The following is a 15,567-nucleotide window of genomic DNA, read 5'->3' as shown; positions in this document are numbered from 1 at the left end:
CAAATAATTGAAAGATACAATGTTAAAAATAAAATATCTTATTCAATCTTATTATTTTTTACAACCCAGAGTTATTGATAAAGGGGCAAAGTTGGATAAATAAATCCAAATGAACAAAAAATTATTTGAATTCCTTTTATTTATCAAAAGTACAATTAATACTCATTTCACTGCTACAAGTTCACCTGTAATATGGCTTCTGAGTCAACAAAATCAAAATATATTTTACAGACCTCTCTGAAGATAATTCTACAGCTCTTAATAATTGTTGTGTTTTGAATAAATGTACATTGCTATGCAACCTGCTTCATTTGCAACTATGATAACGACACAAATGTAAATTTATTATTAGCTTTAGAATGACTGACAATGCTACTTAATCACATTAACCATTCTGCTAGTTTAACAATATTCACCAGTGCTCCTGATCATCGCTTCTCCATCAAACCACTGAAAAGCTCTGCAAACGCTATCTTGCATATTAAGTATTTAACAGGAATGTAGAATGAAATACAGAAAATTACCGCATTAAAAACATTTAGTTTTAAGTAATTTAATTGATCAGTCAGAATTTTAACTGACCAAAACTGACTTTAACTAAAACTTTACTTGTTCAAATGGCTTTTAACGTGTTGCCCTTAACTTTAATGGCAACATTAAAAAACATAAAGATCATTCCAATAGGAATGAATCATGCTGACCTTCTTCACCTGTCAGAAATATTTTAGTACTTTGAACTAGCAGGTGGCCAGTACTAAATCTTTGAAAATGTTCATTCAGTAAAAAACATTCAACTGAGATCCTATGCCCAGATCCCTGAGTGAAACTCTTGGTCTCTATGGCGATCTGTGTACATTCCTCACAGAAAGCTTCAGCTGACTCACTCACACTACAGTTTACAAAAGCTTGATGGGTGTAGAGAACATGTCGCTAGTTTAGCCATCATAATTCAAGTGTGATCTTCAGTTTCAAAGGCATTCAGAAAAACATAATATAATATTTACAATAGGTGGTTTTGGTTAGGCAATTTTCCATCATACAACACTTTATAAAATGTACCATTCCTACAAAAGGGAAAAAAAACATTTGCAAATGTCATTCATACACACTGTGGAGATATTCTAATTGTGTGTCAATCATCATGCAGTCCAAGGGCAAGTAGTACAGGAAGTCCAGCTCCAATAATGAGGATGAGACTCTCTAGAATCCCTAGCCCCCCCTGTTGGTAGGCTCCTGCTCCTGCATGGTGGGGAAGATGGTTGGATTGGTGCTGCCCCCTGTTGCTGATCTCAGGGAGTACATGTACCGTTGCAACATACAGGAAAGTTCCAGCTGAGAACAGCAATCCGATGCCAGTAGCACTTAATCGATGCTGAGGTGATCCTCCAGTCTAAACAATGGAACATTTCAACAATACACTGGATTAATAGTTTTCACATAATAATCCCTATGAAGCAACACTATAATACCTTCTAATCACTATAATATCTTACTACAGTACTTCAGCTATGAAGAGTGAAACTGAATATTATTTTCTCAACAGTTTATAATTAGTAGTTTCCCAAAATAAAAACAAACAGCAGGTGATACAGCACACCAATATACAAAGTCCTCCTCAGGTTTGGATGAAGGGGCTCTTACAGCGTTGAGGATGAAATAGGTGCTGATGGCCAGGACAGGGGCTGCGGCCGCGAACGCCAGGAGATGGTTCTGAATCTGTTTACGCTCCAGGCCTGCATGCATGAGGAAGGACACCAGACCAAACGCTGCCGGAGCCTAAGGACACAAGGCAGACAGGAGACCAGATTCACCTTGCTGGACACGTATGACCTTAAAGCAGCACCATGCCAGTAGCTTACCTTAATGTAACAAAATTCAAACAAAAACTCAAAGTCATGTTGATGGTAAACAAACTTATGACAGGGAGAAATGTGCACCCTCTGCAGCCCTAGCCTAACCGGCTACTGAGAACCAGTCTTGCAACACAGGAAAGATGGACTCTAGCAGTTTTTTCTCTGTTCCTCTAAAGTCTATATTCGGAAGTAAAAAAAAAATCCCCTCGTGGCCTTCAAACGGCTTAAATGTATCTTTACACCTTCTCCCACATTTTGGGAATTGGGATCCATCTGGCCCTGCCCCTGCCCCCTTACCACACACACTGTTCACCTGCTACTGGCTGCTGCAGCTGACACATTAGCTAGCTTGTCTGTGGTTCTATACCCTTATGATGCACTAATGAACTGAGGCCTGACTAGTCTACCCTATTTTATATAATGTTAGTCTGAAATAGTGTGTGTCTCAAGCTTCACCTGGTTTGGTTCAACAAATATTTAAACTTATCATCTTTATTCTAATACTATGCCTACTATGTCTTCATGTCCAATAGGCCTGAAATCTTCAGAAATGTCTGAACTTCAGGCACAGAGAAAAAAGAAAGAAAGAAAACTCATGTAGATTGCTTAGGAGAGGAGGGCCATGCTGAAGCATGCTGCTAAACAGTGCAACGGGCCCCTCACACTTAAGGAGAAATAGTAGAAGAAGACACTTTTTTTATATTCACTTATTTTTATCATACATATGATATCTTTGGCCACAAATTTTTTTTTAGTGATTTTATAGTTTGTTTTCTTTGTAAATCTCTGGTTTTGGGTCATTTCATACTCCGTGGAAGCTATGCACTATTGTCACTTCGCGTGCCCTTCTCACCTTTTTCACCCCTGACCAGTTTGCATGCCTGGTTTATTTTTGCGGAGGGAATGTGCAGGACTGAGCGGCGGTCATATTTTTACCACTTTGCGGTACATCTGGTTTCACTTATGATATGTCTTATGGTGAAAAACATAGTAGATATCATACAGACATATTTACAAGGTTAAAAACTTGATTTTCACAGGAGGTGGTCTTAAAAGGCTTCCAAAAGTTAGTTAGACAAGAATAAAGAGTGTCGGACCTCAACATGAGTTGTTGTGAATCCTATAATGCTTGTCTGTAATTCCAACTTTATAGTTTCTAGGTTTAGTTTTAGCTGTATAGGTTAGGAGTACCCTTTCGTGTCCTCATTAGTTAGCTGCAAAACACACACACTGATGGAAACAACTAAACAGAAGGTATGTCAAAACATCTTCAGTAGAAACTACAGGCAAAACCACACACATGGGCCCCATGGCTGGGCCACCTGCACCGTATGCCGGCGACCCGGGTTTGATTTCCGCCCCGTGCTCCTTTCCGGATCCCACCCTGACTCTCTCTCCCACTCACTTCCTGTCATTCTCCACTATCCTATCACATTAAAGGCACAAAAAGACCAAAAAATATACTTGGAAAAAACAAAAAAAAAAAAAAACACACACACATGGACTTCTCTATATTGCAGAGATGTACCAGATAACGGAGCCCACAGTATGTGGAGGGTAACATGTTCAATTTGATCAGAAACTGATCAGATAAGTATTAATGACCAATGGAAGCCTGGGTTTTGAGGAGACGGGTCTGGTCTTGACTTCAGCTCTTTTATGCTGCATGGTGTCAGTTACCTTGTGCAGAATTACTGCGAAGAAGACGATGACTTGTACAGACACCTGGGAGGAGGCCGCTGCAGCACCCAAGGCTACTCCATCCGCTACACAGTGACAAAGTACAAGAGTCTGTGAGCATAATGGAGAACCGCTACGCAACATTGGCAAACAATGATCTCAGCCAGGCCATTCAAAGCTGCTATTAAGCAATTTCCCCTAACACACTGCCTTTGTGTTTCAATAAACAACGGTGCTGCAGATTCAAATCGATAGACTTGCATGGTAGACTAAAACCGATAGACTTACATGGTGTTTTGTGTGAACGAGTGAAAAAGAGGATTGCTATGCCTTTGTGCTTGCTGAAGGCATTACATTACATTTTATTCAAAGGCAGAATGCGTCTGGGCTGGTAATGGAATCCTAGACTTCAAAAAGATCTAATCTTCATAAAGTCCTGCCCTACATCTTATCTAAGTGTCTGTAGACAAAGCATGAGTATGAGAGTATGAGCCTGCCACTGGGATTGTAGAATTAGCACACTGTGGACAAACACTGTTATTAGAGGGACACGCAAACCTTTTTTTTTGTTGCCTTTATTCAGATCAGATAGTAAAGAGCCTGACAGGAAGCGAGTGGGAGAGAGAGATGGGGTGGGAAATGGGGTCAAGAAATGACCTGGAAACTCAAACCCGGGTCACTGTGGGTACTTTGTATGGGCTCTGTAGCCAGTTGTGCCACAGCATCCCAACAAAAAAACGCTTTGGGAAATAAGCTTCTTTGCCGTCTACCCTAGAGTTCGATAAAAGGATACATACCATTCTCTTCTCTGCGCATGCAATAACCCAGTCTGAGGCCCTAAGTCTAGCTTAGCATAACTCACTAGAAGTGTGTTCCACCAGTTAGCCTATAGCTCTGGGTTAACCTTTAAGTTTCTTTTAATACTTATGGTTATGTAATTTAGCAGACACTTTTGTCCAAAGCAACTTACAAATAAAAACAATACAATAGATAAAAATGAACAGTGAACAGTTTTAAAATGTTGGTAAGACTACATTAATGAAAAGTTCTGCTGACCTACCTGCTGCATGAATCACAAGTCCTAAGGTAGCTGTGACACTTGTGCTGCTGGACATGCCTGTTCGAGGATCTGGAAAGAATTAAGCACAAAATCCATAGCATTCAGTGGACCTGTATCTTACCAGAGGTTGGAAATTAATAAAATAAAATAGAGGATGGCTATCTCAATCACAATTACATAAGACATTCCAAAAGTGCAGTAACATCACAAATGTGTTTGGAAAATAACCCAAAAAAGGCAAGCAGTGCTCAAGGGATTATCTGCATCTCTGTGCAGATAAATTAAAACCAATCACTCAAGCAAAGTAGGTGTAGCTTTCTGGGTGATGAGTCACTTGTTAGTGATTTGAGTGGCCTTGCCATGTATGGAGCAGTAGCTGCCAATCTGGTCCACGACAAACATGAGGGTGAAGCCGATCACGAGGGAGACGCCGATGAAGAAATGGGGTGGTAGGCCTTTCCCGGCAACCAGCTCAGGGCTATATTCACTAGTGTTTCCATTGGCTGCCATCCTGGAGCAGACATACTCTATAGTAAAAGGGAGGGAAGAGTAGAGAGGGGAAAAACATTTATCACCAGAGAAGGAGCTGACCTATTTGTTTAGGTCTATCTATTTTTTTTTTTTTCCAGCAGGGCTGTCCCTTGATATTCAAAAAAAGGGAACCTCGTGACTGTTCAATGAATGAGCCTATGTAAAGGTGAGATTTATCTCGAGAGGGCTTTGATGCCATTGTTATTATTATTATTATTATGCAGTCCTCTACATCCACACCACTCAATAGACCAACTAGGGATACAGGTGGGTTTGGCTAGGCAACCCCATCAGTAAAGCAATAATGCTTTCCCCACGTGAAAAAAAAGACATATAAACAGGGCTCCTCCTCTAAAAACAGATGGGGGTGATGGGGCGTCTGTTACCCAAAAGACATCTCTACAACTCCACCTCACCTCTCGATGAATTCTCCATCAACTCCACCCCTTCAGGAATTATAACAGCAAGAGCGGTGCCACATAGGAGCCCTGCCCCGAATACACTGACAAACTGCAGCTTTTGCTGCAAAGAAGACATAAAACAGTGACTTAATAGCAAATATGTTGTAGACTACATTTAAACCACAAGTGACCAAAGTGCATGCAGGGTGTGGTTTAGGCAAACAGCCTACAGCACTAGTAGCAAGGGTTCACTAAGTATGACTATCCAATCAAGCATGCAACATTAGATACGCTCTAAAGGCTATAACAAGATATCAACCAAAGATATCCGGATTCAGACAACTGTCAGGACTGAAATCCTGACAAATCGGGTAACATGATAGTCAGCTTTACTCGGTTTCGAAGTCGTGATATTAGTTTGAAATGTGAGATATTCTAGTCTACATCTCTATTGAAGAATATGTGGTTTATATGTATCTCTAACACATATTGCATATTGTTAAAATGTAACTGCCATCAGTAGCTTGTCAGCAGACGTTATTTATTGCGTCTGAACAGCAAAGCTGTTAATTAAATTTAAAAATACCATAACCTACAATTCTAAAACTAAAGAGGATATATTGTGAGGAGATGCATCTCGGTCCGTTAGTTACTTACCTCTGAAAGTCGGATTAAGAGGGGTATCATTCCTAATATAAAACATCCTACGAACATAGCCACTGATATCAAAATAATTGCCATTGCCCCGTCCATGGCTTTGGTAGCAAGCAGAATCTACCAAATCTAGGGTCATGAAGTTAGCTGGCTAACGTTAGCGATGATAGTAAACAAAATTGAGCCAGTAAAACACTCAGACATCAGTGAGATATACCCGACAAATGTGATTTCGAGTTTTGCATGACCATAATTTATCTATTCCAGCGAGCTCATGACATAGCGAGCCCTGAGGCACAAAGTCAAAGTTTTGACTGGTACGGCTGAAGTTTCCACGTCGCAGAACTGCACGTCTCTCTCTTCTGCAAAGTGGTGGTATCGTTTTAAGTGGACATTTCGCCAGAAAACCTAGCGTTAGAAGGCGGGAACTACAGCAGTACAGGCCACTTCACGAATACACTCAGGAACCAAACGTAACGTCAGCTCCTCACGGTCTTTGACCCTCGGCATTATTTCCCTTTATATGGGCTCAGAAATCACAAGACTACCCCATGAGAACAGTGTGCCTTCATGCTCTGGCTGGGATTAGAACTATTTAACTGTATCACTACACTGGACGGTCATCGTCTTTATGTGGTCAGTGTCTCCTAGCAAGGCTACAATGCAACAAATGCAATAGGCTACATGCAAGAAAATTTGGAGTCTAAAACAAAATCAGTTCATTAGTAAATGCCATTTTATTGTTCAAAGACTTGGAAGGGGTTGACAGTGGTTTCTGCCAAATATACAGTCTTTTTTTGGAGAGAGAGAGAGAGAGAGAAAACGTAGTTAATTTACAAAATTATTAAAAACTGGGAAATCCCCTAAATATGAAAAATTGCCTCCAGTGACAGATTTCATATGGAGAGAGTGGAAAAGAAACAATTTGTGATCGCAGAGACCAGAGTAAACCAGGAAACATGGTGACTGTACATACCATTTTTTTTTTAAACTGCTTACAACTGTACAAACGTAGTCATAAATACCAAAGCATAGTGTTGAAGAGCAGTGCAGTTAATCTATGTACACAAATATATATTTCACAAATTAAACAGCTCCATTGACCACAGGCCAATCCCAGGCAAATCTGCCTTCATGATGAAACAAACAAACAAACAAACAAAAATAGAGAGCAATAAATATGGAATAGATTATTCCTAATGTGTAACACTATTTGCCACTGCTGAGATGTTAATAAATTATTAAAACTATCAAGATGTCCATGTACAGTCGGATACAGTATGCAGCGGGGAACAATTCTATTCTTAGAGAATGGCATCAGTGCATTCATACATTCATCTTGCACATCACCTGGCTACATTGAGTAATCTCACTAGTCACTAGAGCATTCAACCTCCTAATGAAGGTCATAACTAATTAGGTCACAAGCAAACATTCCCAAAAGATGAGACAATACAGAATTATTGTGTAAATGGCTTGAGGGGGAGAAAAAAAAAAACTCTGTGAACTCACTGAGGTTTTGTGGAGTTCAAACAAATTACTTGGGGAAATTGTGAGCACAATCACACTTCCTGATCTCACGTGTAGTGTACATGTATGACCTCAAATCAATAGAGGCAGACACGGGCCAAACGGCAACAAAGTTCAGCAGCACATCATAGGCATGATCCAATCTTTTCTATAGCTTTTCAAAAACGGCTAAATCCAGAGTGGATGCCTACATATTGCTAAAGTTACTCATCAGCAGGGAAACCGTATTGCTACTGAAATGGATCCTTTGTCATAAACCCAGAGGATCTGGGTAATAGTCATGAACATAATATTGTAATTATATCTCATATATTTAATGACTTAATTACAGAGGGAATGTGCATATCCAAATAACATTGATTAATAAGGCCGACACATGGGACATTTGTAGATTTAGTAACTAACTGTTTAGATTAGGCAATGTTTAAAAACCACAGTGGTCAGGAAAGCTTATTAGTGAAATCATGATTCGTTAAAAAATTAATTAGTATATGTGAGAAGAAAAAAAGAAATCCTAAGTCAGTCCTGTACATGACTTAGTCCTGGGATGTACAGTCCTGTACATGCTGTGCATGTTGATATCATTTGTCAGAAGACGTCATTTCGAATGAGCTCAAGCTCTAATCAGTTTCATTCCAACTCCTCACAGAAATCAAAAGCAGCTCAAAACATGAGGAACTTTTCCGCAGACGGCATGCACTGGTCTCACATTCATTCCACTTTTAAGCAAGAGCTAACCTGACTGAAATTGATGGATCTGGATAGGAACGACATTGGGAGTGTTGACAGTGTGAACACCAAAGCAAACCGCGAAACATTTCCGCTCCTAAGGAAGTTCTTATAAGAGTAAATGTGGGGGTGACGGACACCCAAGTCTTTCACAGAAGCTGGCCTACTATAAAAGAGAAACCTACTCCATAGGCTATGCAAAGTTCGAGTTATGAGAACTTGACCCATGCTCTGTACGCCAAAAGCAGTCATTAGACCCCATCAGAAGTTTTAGTAGTTTCGTTACTAGGAGACAAAGGTTCTGACAACCACGTCAACAGAACGTTTTACAGCTAGTTCTCCATCGAGGTGTTCTGTACAGTATCAATTTTTTCTGAAGTCTTAACAGCAGTGGACAAAACCAAGATATAGACTAGTTAACATAATGACAACACTTTACACTTTAAGAAGATCGAACTTAAGGACTTAATTAAGAACTTAAGGACTTAATTAAGAACTTAATTTGGAGGGGGACAAAAAACAAATCAGATCACATTATTGACCAATGATTAAAAATAACAAAGGGATATAACAATGTAGTGTTTTCTCTCAGGGAGTTTGGAGGGATGAATGAACAAGAGAGTGTGAGAATATTAGCAGTTTAGAGTCGATGACGACCATGGGAGCGACACTCCTGAGGTGTTTTTTTTTTTACTAAGTCTCTCATCTCAGCCTGGGGATCCACAGGAGGGACCTCAAACACAGTCGATCTGTCGTCATGGCCCCAAACATTCCCAACCACTATCCTGCTGTTGGTATGTGTGTATGTGTGTGTGTGTGTGTGTGTGTGTGTGTGTGTGTGTGTGTGTGTGTGTGTGTGTGTGTGTGTGTGTGTGTGTGTGTGTGTGTGTATACACACGTACATGATAGGGTGGAGGGAAGGGAGAGGTGAGTGCTTGTCAGTCGATAGAGTATAACATGTGAGTGAGTGGGGTTTAGCTAACTTAAGTAGAAAAGGAAACGCTATAACGTCAGCCAGTTCATCTCTCTGGAGTGCTGACCATCAGACGAGGAGGGGGTGCGGAAAGGCTGGAGGAAAAAGCGGCCCTGACCCCTGACCCGCCAGCACAGGCTACTGCAGGAAGGGGCGCGGGTGGGCATCCAGGAGCTACTTTCGCCTCCTAGTCAGTGTTTTGTTGTTGATTTCTTGTTGTTGTTTTTTGTTGTTGTCAGTGGCAGAGTTCAGTGGGGGAGCGTGTCCCCTACCCTGACCGTCCCCCCCCCCTACCCGAGAGGGGTTACTGATGGACCTCGTTGGCGATGAGACGATCTTCCCCAGACTGAAAGTCGCCCTCGTTGACCACTGGGTTGATCATGTCCTCGTCCTGCGAGGACCCCTGGCCGTCGTTGTCACTGCCGCCTGAGCCCAAGTCGTCCATGTTCATCTCTTGCAGCACGTGGGCAATGTACTGTAAGCAGAGAGACCAGGTATGCATTTCATTGTCTTTGTACTTCTACTCAGCACAATGACAAAGTTAAATCTAATCTAATCTAATCTAGATAGAGGGCTTAAAATCATGACAACAGAACAAACAGATCACACAAGAGAGGTCAACTATAGCTGGGCATTGCCACTCACCCCACAATATAAAACACATCATGATACATGTCAACTCGCAATAGAATACATGATATTTCACAATAGTACTGCTGAAAGTACAATTTAAATCAACTTTTATATGGTCTTTCTAATCGAGACATCAGTCTCAAATTGTGTTGCAATAACAATCCACACGTAATAAGTAGATACAAATACAGACAAATACAGTAGTAATTAAGTCACAATACGAGAGATTAATGTATTGATCCAGTGCTGTGAAAAATAGTATTGTAATCCAATAATACATAGTTGTATTGGAACAGTTAAAACAAAATGCAAAACAGCAGTGGTTTTGTTTTGTTTCCACTTTAGGTATGTTCAGTATGCCAACACAAATCCGATGTTTAGTATATTCAGATTGTATCTAGACTAATTTTATTCTGAGCAGCAAAAAAAAAAAAAAAAATGTTAAATGCAATTTTTGCAAATATGATTCAAACCACATTGGAGGTGAGCCTGATGAAGCATTTAGCCTTTATCCACATTTGGAGGTGGTTAGAAATGCAATTCAAATCAGATGTGTGCAGAAGCATTTCTTATCTGTGCGGGACTTACCGTGGCCTTGGAGGGCGCGGAGACATTTGGTGGACGACCATTCTCCACTCCATCTACATCTGAGCTGACATCAATCTACAAGATACATTATGGTCAATATGGCTGACAAGAGAGACCCTCTTTGGTTGACAAAATAATCTGAAACAGTGATTAGAAAAGGCTAAGGACATCACAATGTAACTACTCAGATTCGGGTGGTCTATCAACATGCTTTTCCTTACCTTGTAGTTATGAGCACTGAGGTATTTAAAATGGCCAAAGGCGACATGGGAGAGGCAAACGATAATGGTGATAATCAAGACGATGAAAGTGAACATCGAGGTGGGGGCCCGAAAACCTACAGGCAAAGAGAAACGAGAGAAGAGTTTGGTTGAACACTGAGCTGGAGAAGATGATGGATCCACCTCTCAACTAACAAACTGGTCTCAAGTCAAGCCAAATTCCTTCCCCACAAAAGATTTTAACAGCTTTAAAAAATAATGACAACAATGATCATATTGTTTAGAAAATGACATTATTTTGGCCTGAGTGGCCTTCCTCAGTTTGGCTCAACAGTCCTGGTCTTTCTCGGGGCCCTGCCCTGTTAAGTTGAGCCTGCTGCTTCGGAGAGAGGGTCTCACCTATGCGCACCACAGAGAAGAAGAGAAGCCAGAAGAGGCAGAGGATGGGCGCAGCCACCACCTGGTTCACTGCACCCGAGTGGATCTTCTTGTCCAGTTTGGAGGGCAGGTAGGCGTAGTACATGTTGTACCTGTCGACCAGGTGCTTCAGCAGCATGTACATCAGGCCTGGGGAGAGAGGAGCGAGAGAGAGCGGAGAGCGAGAGAGAGGGGAGAGAGAGAGAAAGAAAGAAGGAGAGAGATATTTCAATGCCATGGAGGCAGGAGGGACAATGCTGAAACAGCAAATACCATCACAGAATCACACATTCTATGTACATTGAAGCAACATATACTGTAAACAGTAGCTCCCCACAGCAACTGTTGTAGTTGTGCATGAACATGCCTGTCCTGTCAACATAGCATGGGAGATGCACACAAAATCCATCTAACCTAACCCACTAGGGTTTTCACATATAACTGCACTGGTATCATAAAATAATTTATTTGTTCACTATGACATTAAGTTGCTTTGCCACTGCATGGTATCTGCTCAACTCGCCTCGGTTTAGGTACCAGGTTTTCCTTTTCCACTGCAAAAAAGTACCCTCTTTAATGTAGCTGGGTGGCACAGCGACACAGAAGGAAACTAGCATGGCGGCATTAACATAGGACCCACAGTAATAACACCATCAACAACGGAGGAAATCAAGGAGAGTTTGTTTCCGATTCCTGGTATGTGATTGTTTGTTTAAACGTTCATTTTAATCCATGAGAAACTGTTCGTTAATTCATAAGTTGATAGAATGCTAATTTTTCAAAGTGCAGGATGTTATTCTATTGAATTAACGAATGGACCTGTTGCGAAGAACAATTTTCAGAACTACACTGTGTTACGTTATTACCATTAACTGCTTGTTGTGCTAGCACAGCACTGTATGGCTGAGGTTGTTTTTTAAAAATGATGGGCTTGGGGGCGCTGTGGGTCCAAGTGCCCACGGGGACCCAGGTTCGAATCCGACCTGCGGTCATTTCCCGACCCCACCCCATCTCTCTCTCTCCCACTCGCTTCCTGTCTATCTTCACTGTACTATCTGAATAAAGGCAAAAAGGCCAAAAATATACTTTAAAAAAAAAATGACGGGCTTGTCCAGAACACAGCAATGTCAATAGCGACCAATCAGTAACCTGCAATACTTTCACGTCACCTTCTGGTATCGCCTCAGCTCGCTTGGAACCTCAACAGAGGTGATCCCAAAAATAGTACCAGGTACCAGTTTTTGCTAATAGAAAACAAAAAAAAGTAGAGTAGAGTCGAGTCGAGGCGAGTTGAGTAGATACCATGCAGTGAAAAAGCAACTTTAGTGAACTTGGGAGGACCCACCAGTAACACACAGTACTGAGTACAGTATGGCAGCATGTGTGTAATGGCAGGCGTCCCTGCTACCATTGTCTAGTGTACTAGAGATCTTAATGATAATCAGATAAGAAGATAACTTAAGTGGGGGGGATTAAGCCTTCAACATACTCGCCACTCCCGACCGGTAGTGCAACAATGTGACGTCACGGGAGCGCCGTAACCATTTATACTCGCGCTGGTGGTCACTACACTAGTTGCAATATTCTCCTGAATTGCCATTGGCCTCAATGGCAGTAAAAACTACCCTCTGTGATGATACTTCAGACTTCGGTTGCTGCTATTCACAACGACAGACAGACAGACAGACAGACAGACAGACAGACAGACACTTTATTCATCCCGAGGGAAATTTTAGCTAGCTGGCTGGTGCTGAGAGATGAGTTTGTGTAGCCTAATTTCCTAAGGTGGAAAGAGATTTTTTTTCAGGTCTTAGATATCCTTTGGTTGAAAATACATAACTTTGTTACCTTTTGCTGGATTACTGGCATGTCCCTGGGTCCTAGTTCTTTCATCTTAATTCCCTGTGTTACATCTCTCTCTGGTAGCTTCATTAACTTATCCAGCAAACTATTTAAATTCACAAACTCTCGCTGGTAACCTAGCCAGGTTAATTTCCCTCTCTTCTCAAACTGACTATTCAAACATCGCGTTTATTTAAGATGTGGGCTAGGCTATATGAAATGCCTGAATGTGGTTTATGTTTGTATAGAGGCACGCATGTTCCCTGATCTTGGCTTCAAGCTCATCCTGCTTGTCGCGCGCATCTGAAAAAAAATCTCCTGTGCACGACCTGCCTGCGCGAGGCTGAAATTTCTTGTGCGACAGAGGAAATGACGCAATTTTGACGTCACATTGTTGCACTACCGGTCGGGAGTGTATGGAGAGTATGTAGTACCAGAGAATGTCTAATAAGGGGAGAACTGCCACTCTCGGAAAACTTGAGGTTAGTCACGTAACCCCGGTTCTCTGATAGCATGAGTGAGGTATCTCTCTGTGGGACACGCCCCCTCGCGAGTTCCCCAGAAGCCATTATTTCATTACGCCAGCCACCATTGGCTGGACGACTGATGTATGCGACGTGGAGGAGGTACTTCCTCTTCCCTTATATTCTATGCGCCATAGCGTCATTGCTTCAGTCTAGCTAACCAACCTCTTCTCGCCACCGGCAAGGAGGGTGGTCTGGTGAGATACCTCACTCATGCGATCAGAGAACCGGGGTTCTCTTTCAAGCATTCATTCGGTATCTCACTATGGGATATCGTGACTCCCGGATTGCCAGACAAGCTTGCGATCCCCAACAACATCAGTGCGCCCCCGGCGTCCCAGTGCCTAACACTGAATCGCCAAAGTCGGGGCTGACATCAAGTCTAAAACCTGACAAGCGTTGTCGGGTTTGCCCAAACACTGCCAAGCATACATCCTCTATGGGGAAGCCCTGAAATAAAGCCCATGATGTCGACATTCCTCGAGTGGAATGGGCAAAAGTAAACCGACTGGGGGTTGTAACCCCTTAGTCAGTATAGGCCAGGGCAATAGCCGCCACAATCCATTGTGATAGGCGGCTGCTTAGTGGCGGTCTACCCAGATGTGACTTTGCACAAGACACAAACAGCTGTTCCGTTTTCCTTAACTCCGCTGTTTTGTCCACGACGCATATAGCGCCCTGACCCGGACAGAGCGCATTCAGCCGCTCCTGCTCGAGGGGAGGCGAAGGTGGGTTAAGCATAAAATAGTTCAATCGGCGGACCACGACAGTGACGGGTTGAAAACCGGAATGAGCGCTGGGTTGGGTTTTAATACAACCCTCGAAGTCACCCGGGAAAAATTGCATACAGGCTGTATTCACAGATAGGGCATGAATATCACTTACGCGTTTAGCAGTAGCCAAAGTCACCAACAAGGCCATCTTGAGTGAGAGCACTTTAAGATCCAACTGTTGTAATGGCTCGAAGGTAGGGCGATTTGAGCCATCAGATTTGAGCCACCACATTGCTGTGGAGTTTCCAGTCTCCGTAGCGGGGGTTGCCCCTGGATAATAAATCTGCACCCAAATTCAATACACCGGGGACGTGTGTCGCTTTCAACGACAGGAGCCGTGTGCTGATCCATAAGATCAGTCTGTGTGCCAACGTGTGCATATGACGAGACCTCAGTCCCCCCTGCTTGTTGACATAAGCCACCACAGTGGTGTTGTCTGTTCTGACCAAGACATGATGCCCTCTCAGGATGGGCAGAAAATGTCTGAGTGCGAGCCAAACCGCCATCAGTTCTAGACGGTTTATGTGCACACCCCGTTTATCGACCTGCCCTCGTGAGTAGCTCCCCAGCCGCTCAGCGAGGCATCCGTCGTCACCACTTTCCTGTGTAGGATAGCACCCATCGTAGTTCCCTCTGTGGAAGAGTGGGCGTTTCCAGGGCCTTAGCGCAGCGCAGCAGGCTGCTGAGATTGCGACAGGGCGATGGCAGTGACGCGAGTGATTCAATCCCAGCGACGCCACCCATCGCTGAACAGCCCTCATGTATAAATGGCCGAGGGGTACGACCACCTGCGGAAAAGCGCTTTGACTTCGTTCGCTGACAGGCGCGCTCTGAATGAGACGGAGTTTAGAGACAGCCCCATGAAGGTGGTGATCTGACACGGGCGCAGCACGCTTTTCTCCCAGTTTATTCTGAAGCCTAGTAACAACAGGTGCTCCGTTAGGAGAGCCGTGTGCTGCCGCGCTTCCTGGTATGTCTTGACCACCAGCCAGTCGTCGATAAAAGTAGCCAGGCGTAAACCCTTTCCCGGGCGATAGCGCGCCGGTGACCTTGACGAAGACTCTGGGGCTGAGCGCAAGGCCAAATGGGAGGGCAAGCCACTCGTAGGCCACACCTCGAAAGGCAAACCTGAGGAACTTTCTGTGGGGCGGATAGATC

The 15,567-nt window shown here is 42.9% G+C and overlaps 2 protein-coding genes across 6 annotated transcripts in view; both read right to left on the bottom strand.

Moving 5' to 3' along the window:
• Window positions 1-174: 174 nt before the first annotated feature.
• On the bottom strand, window positions 175-6,612 carry LOC125311596 (zinc transporter ZIP9). Its single transcript, XM_048269811.1, has 7 exons — window positions 6,183-6,612; window positions 5,541-5,646; window positions 4,953-5,120; window positions 4,594-4,662; window positions 3,534-3,619; window positions 1,642-1,776; window positions 175-1,390 (listed from the first exon to the last, which is right to left on the bottom strand). Exons 1-7 carry the CDS (start codon window positions 6,276-6,278, stop codon window positions 1,133-1,135), a joined length of 918 nt encoding a protein of 305 aa, XP_048125768.1. The 5' UTR covers window positions 6,279-6,612; the 3' UTR covers window positions 175-1,132.
• A 281-nt stretch (window positions 6,613-6,893) lies between these two features.
• Window positions 6,894-15,567, bottom strand: part of tmem63ba (transmembrane protein 63Ba) — a 55,403-nt gene continuing 46,729 nt past the window's right edge. For all 5 annotated transcript variants that reach the window (XM_048269329.1, XM_048269332.1, XM_048269331.1 and 2 more), the window contains 4 exons: window positions 11,253-11,420; window positions 10,854-10,969; window positions 10,633-10,707; window positions 6,894-9,886 (listed from right to left, as the gene is read on the bottom strand). In XM_048269329.1, the coding sequence (XP_048125286.1) occupies window positions 9,716-9,886; window positions 10,633-10,707; window positions 10,854-10,969; window positions 11,253-11,420 (530 nt within the window). In that variant the 3' untranslated portion in view covers window positions 6,894-9,715. The remainder of the gene's footprint in view (window positions 9,887-10,632; window positions 10,708-10,853; window positions 10,970-11,252; window positions 11,421-15,567) is intronic.

This window comes from Alosa alosa, chromosome 18 (genome assembly GCF_017589495.1).
Source record: "Alosa alosa isolate M-15738 ecotype Scorff River chromosome 18, AALO_Geno_1.1, whole genome shotgun sequence".
NCBI lineage: Eukaryota > Metazoa > Chordata > Actinopteri > Clupeiformes > Clupeidae > Alosa > Alosa alosa.
The sequence above is the reverse complement of the archived record's forward strand: the minus strand, read 5'-3'. Positions and strand labels throughout refer to the sequence as shown.

Bases quoted from the DNA above. Each gene is read 5' to 3' on its own strand.
- LOC125311596 (XM_048269811.1), bottom strand. From the start codon at position 6,278: ATGGACGGGGCAATGGCAATTATTTTGATATCAGTGGCTATGTTCGTA. The intron at 3,620-4,593 runs GTAGGTCAGCAG...GTCACTGTGTAG, and splicing joins ACTTGTGATTCATGCAGCAG to CGGATGGAGTAGCCTTGGGT. The intron at 1,777-3,533 runs GTAACTGACACC...TTGTGTCCTTAG, and splicing joins TCGCAGTAATTCTGCACAAG to GCTCCGGCAGCGTTTGGTCT.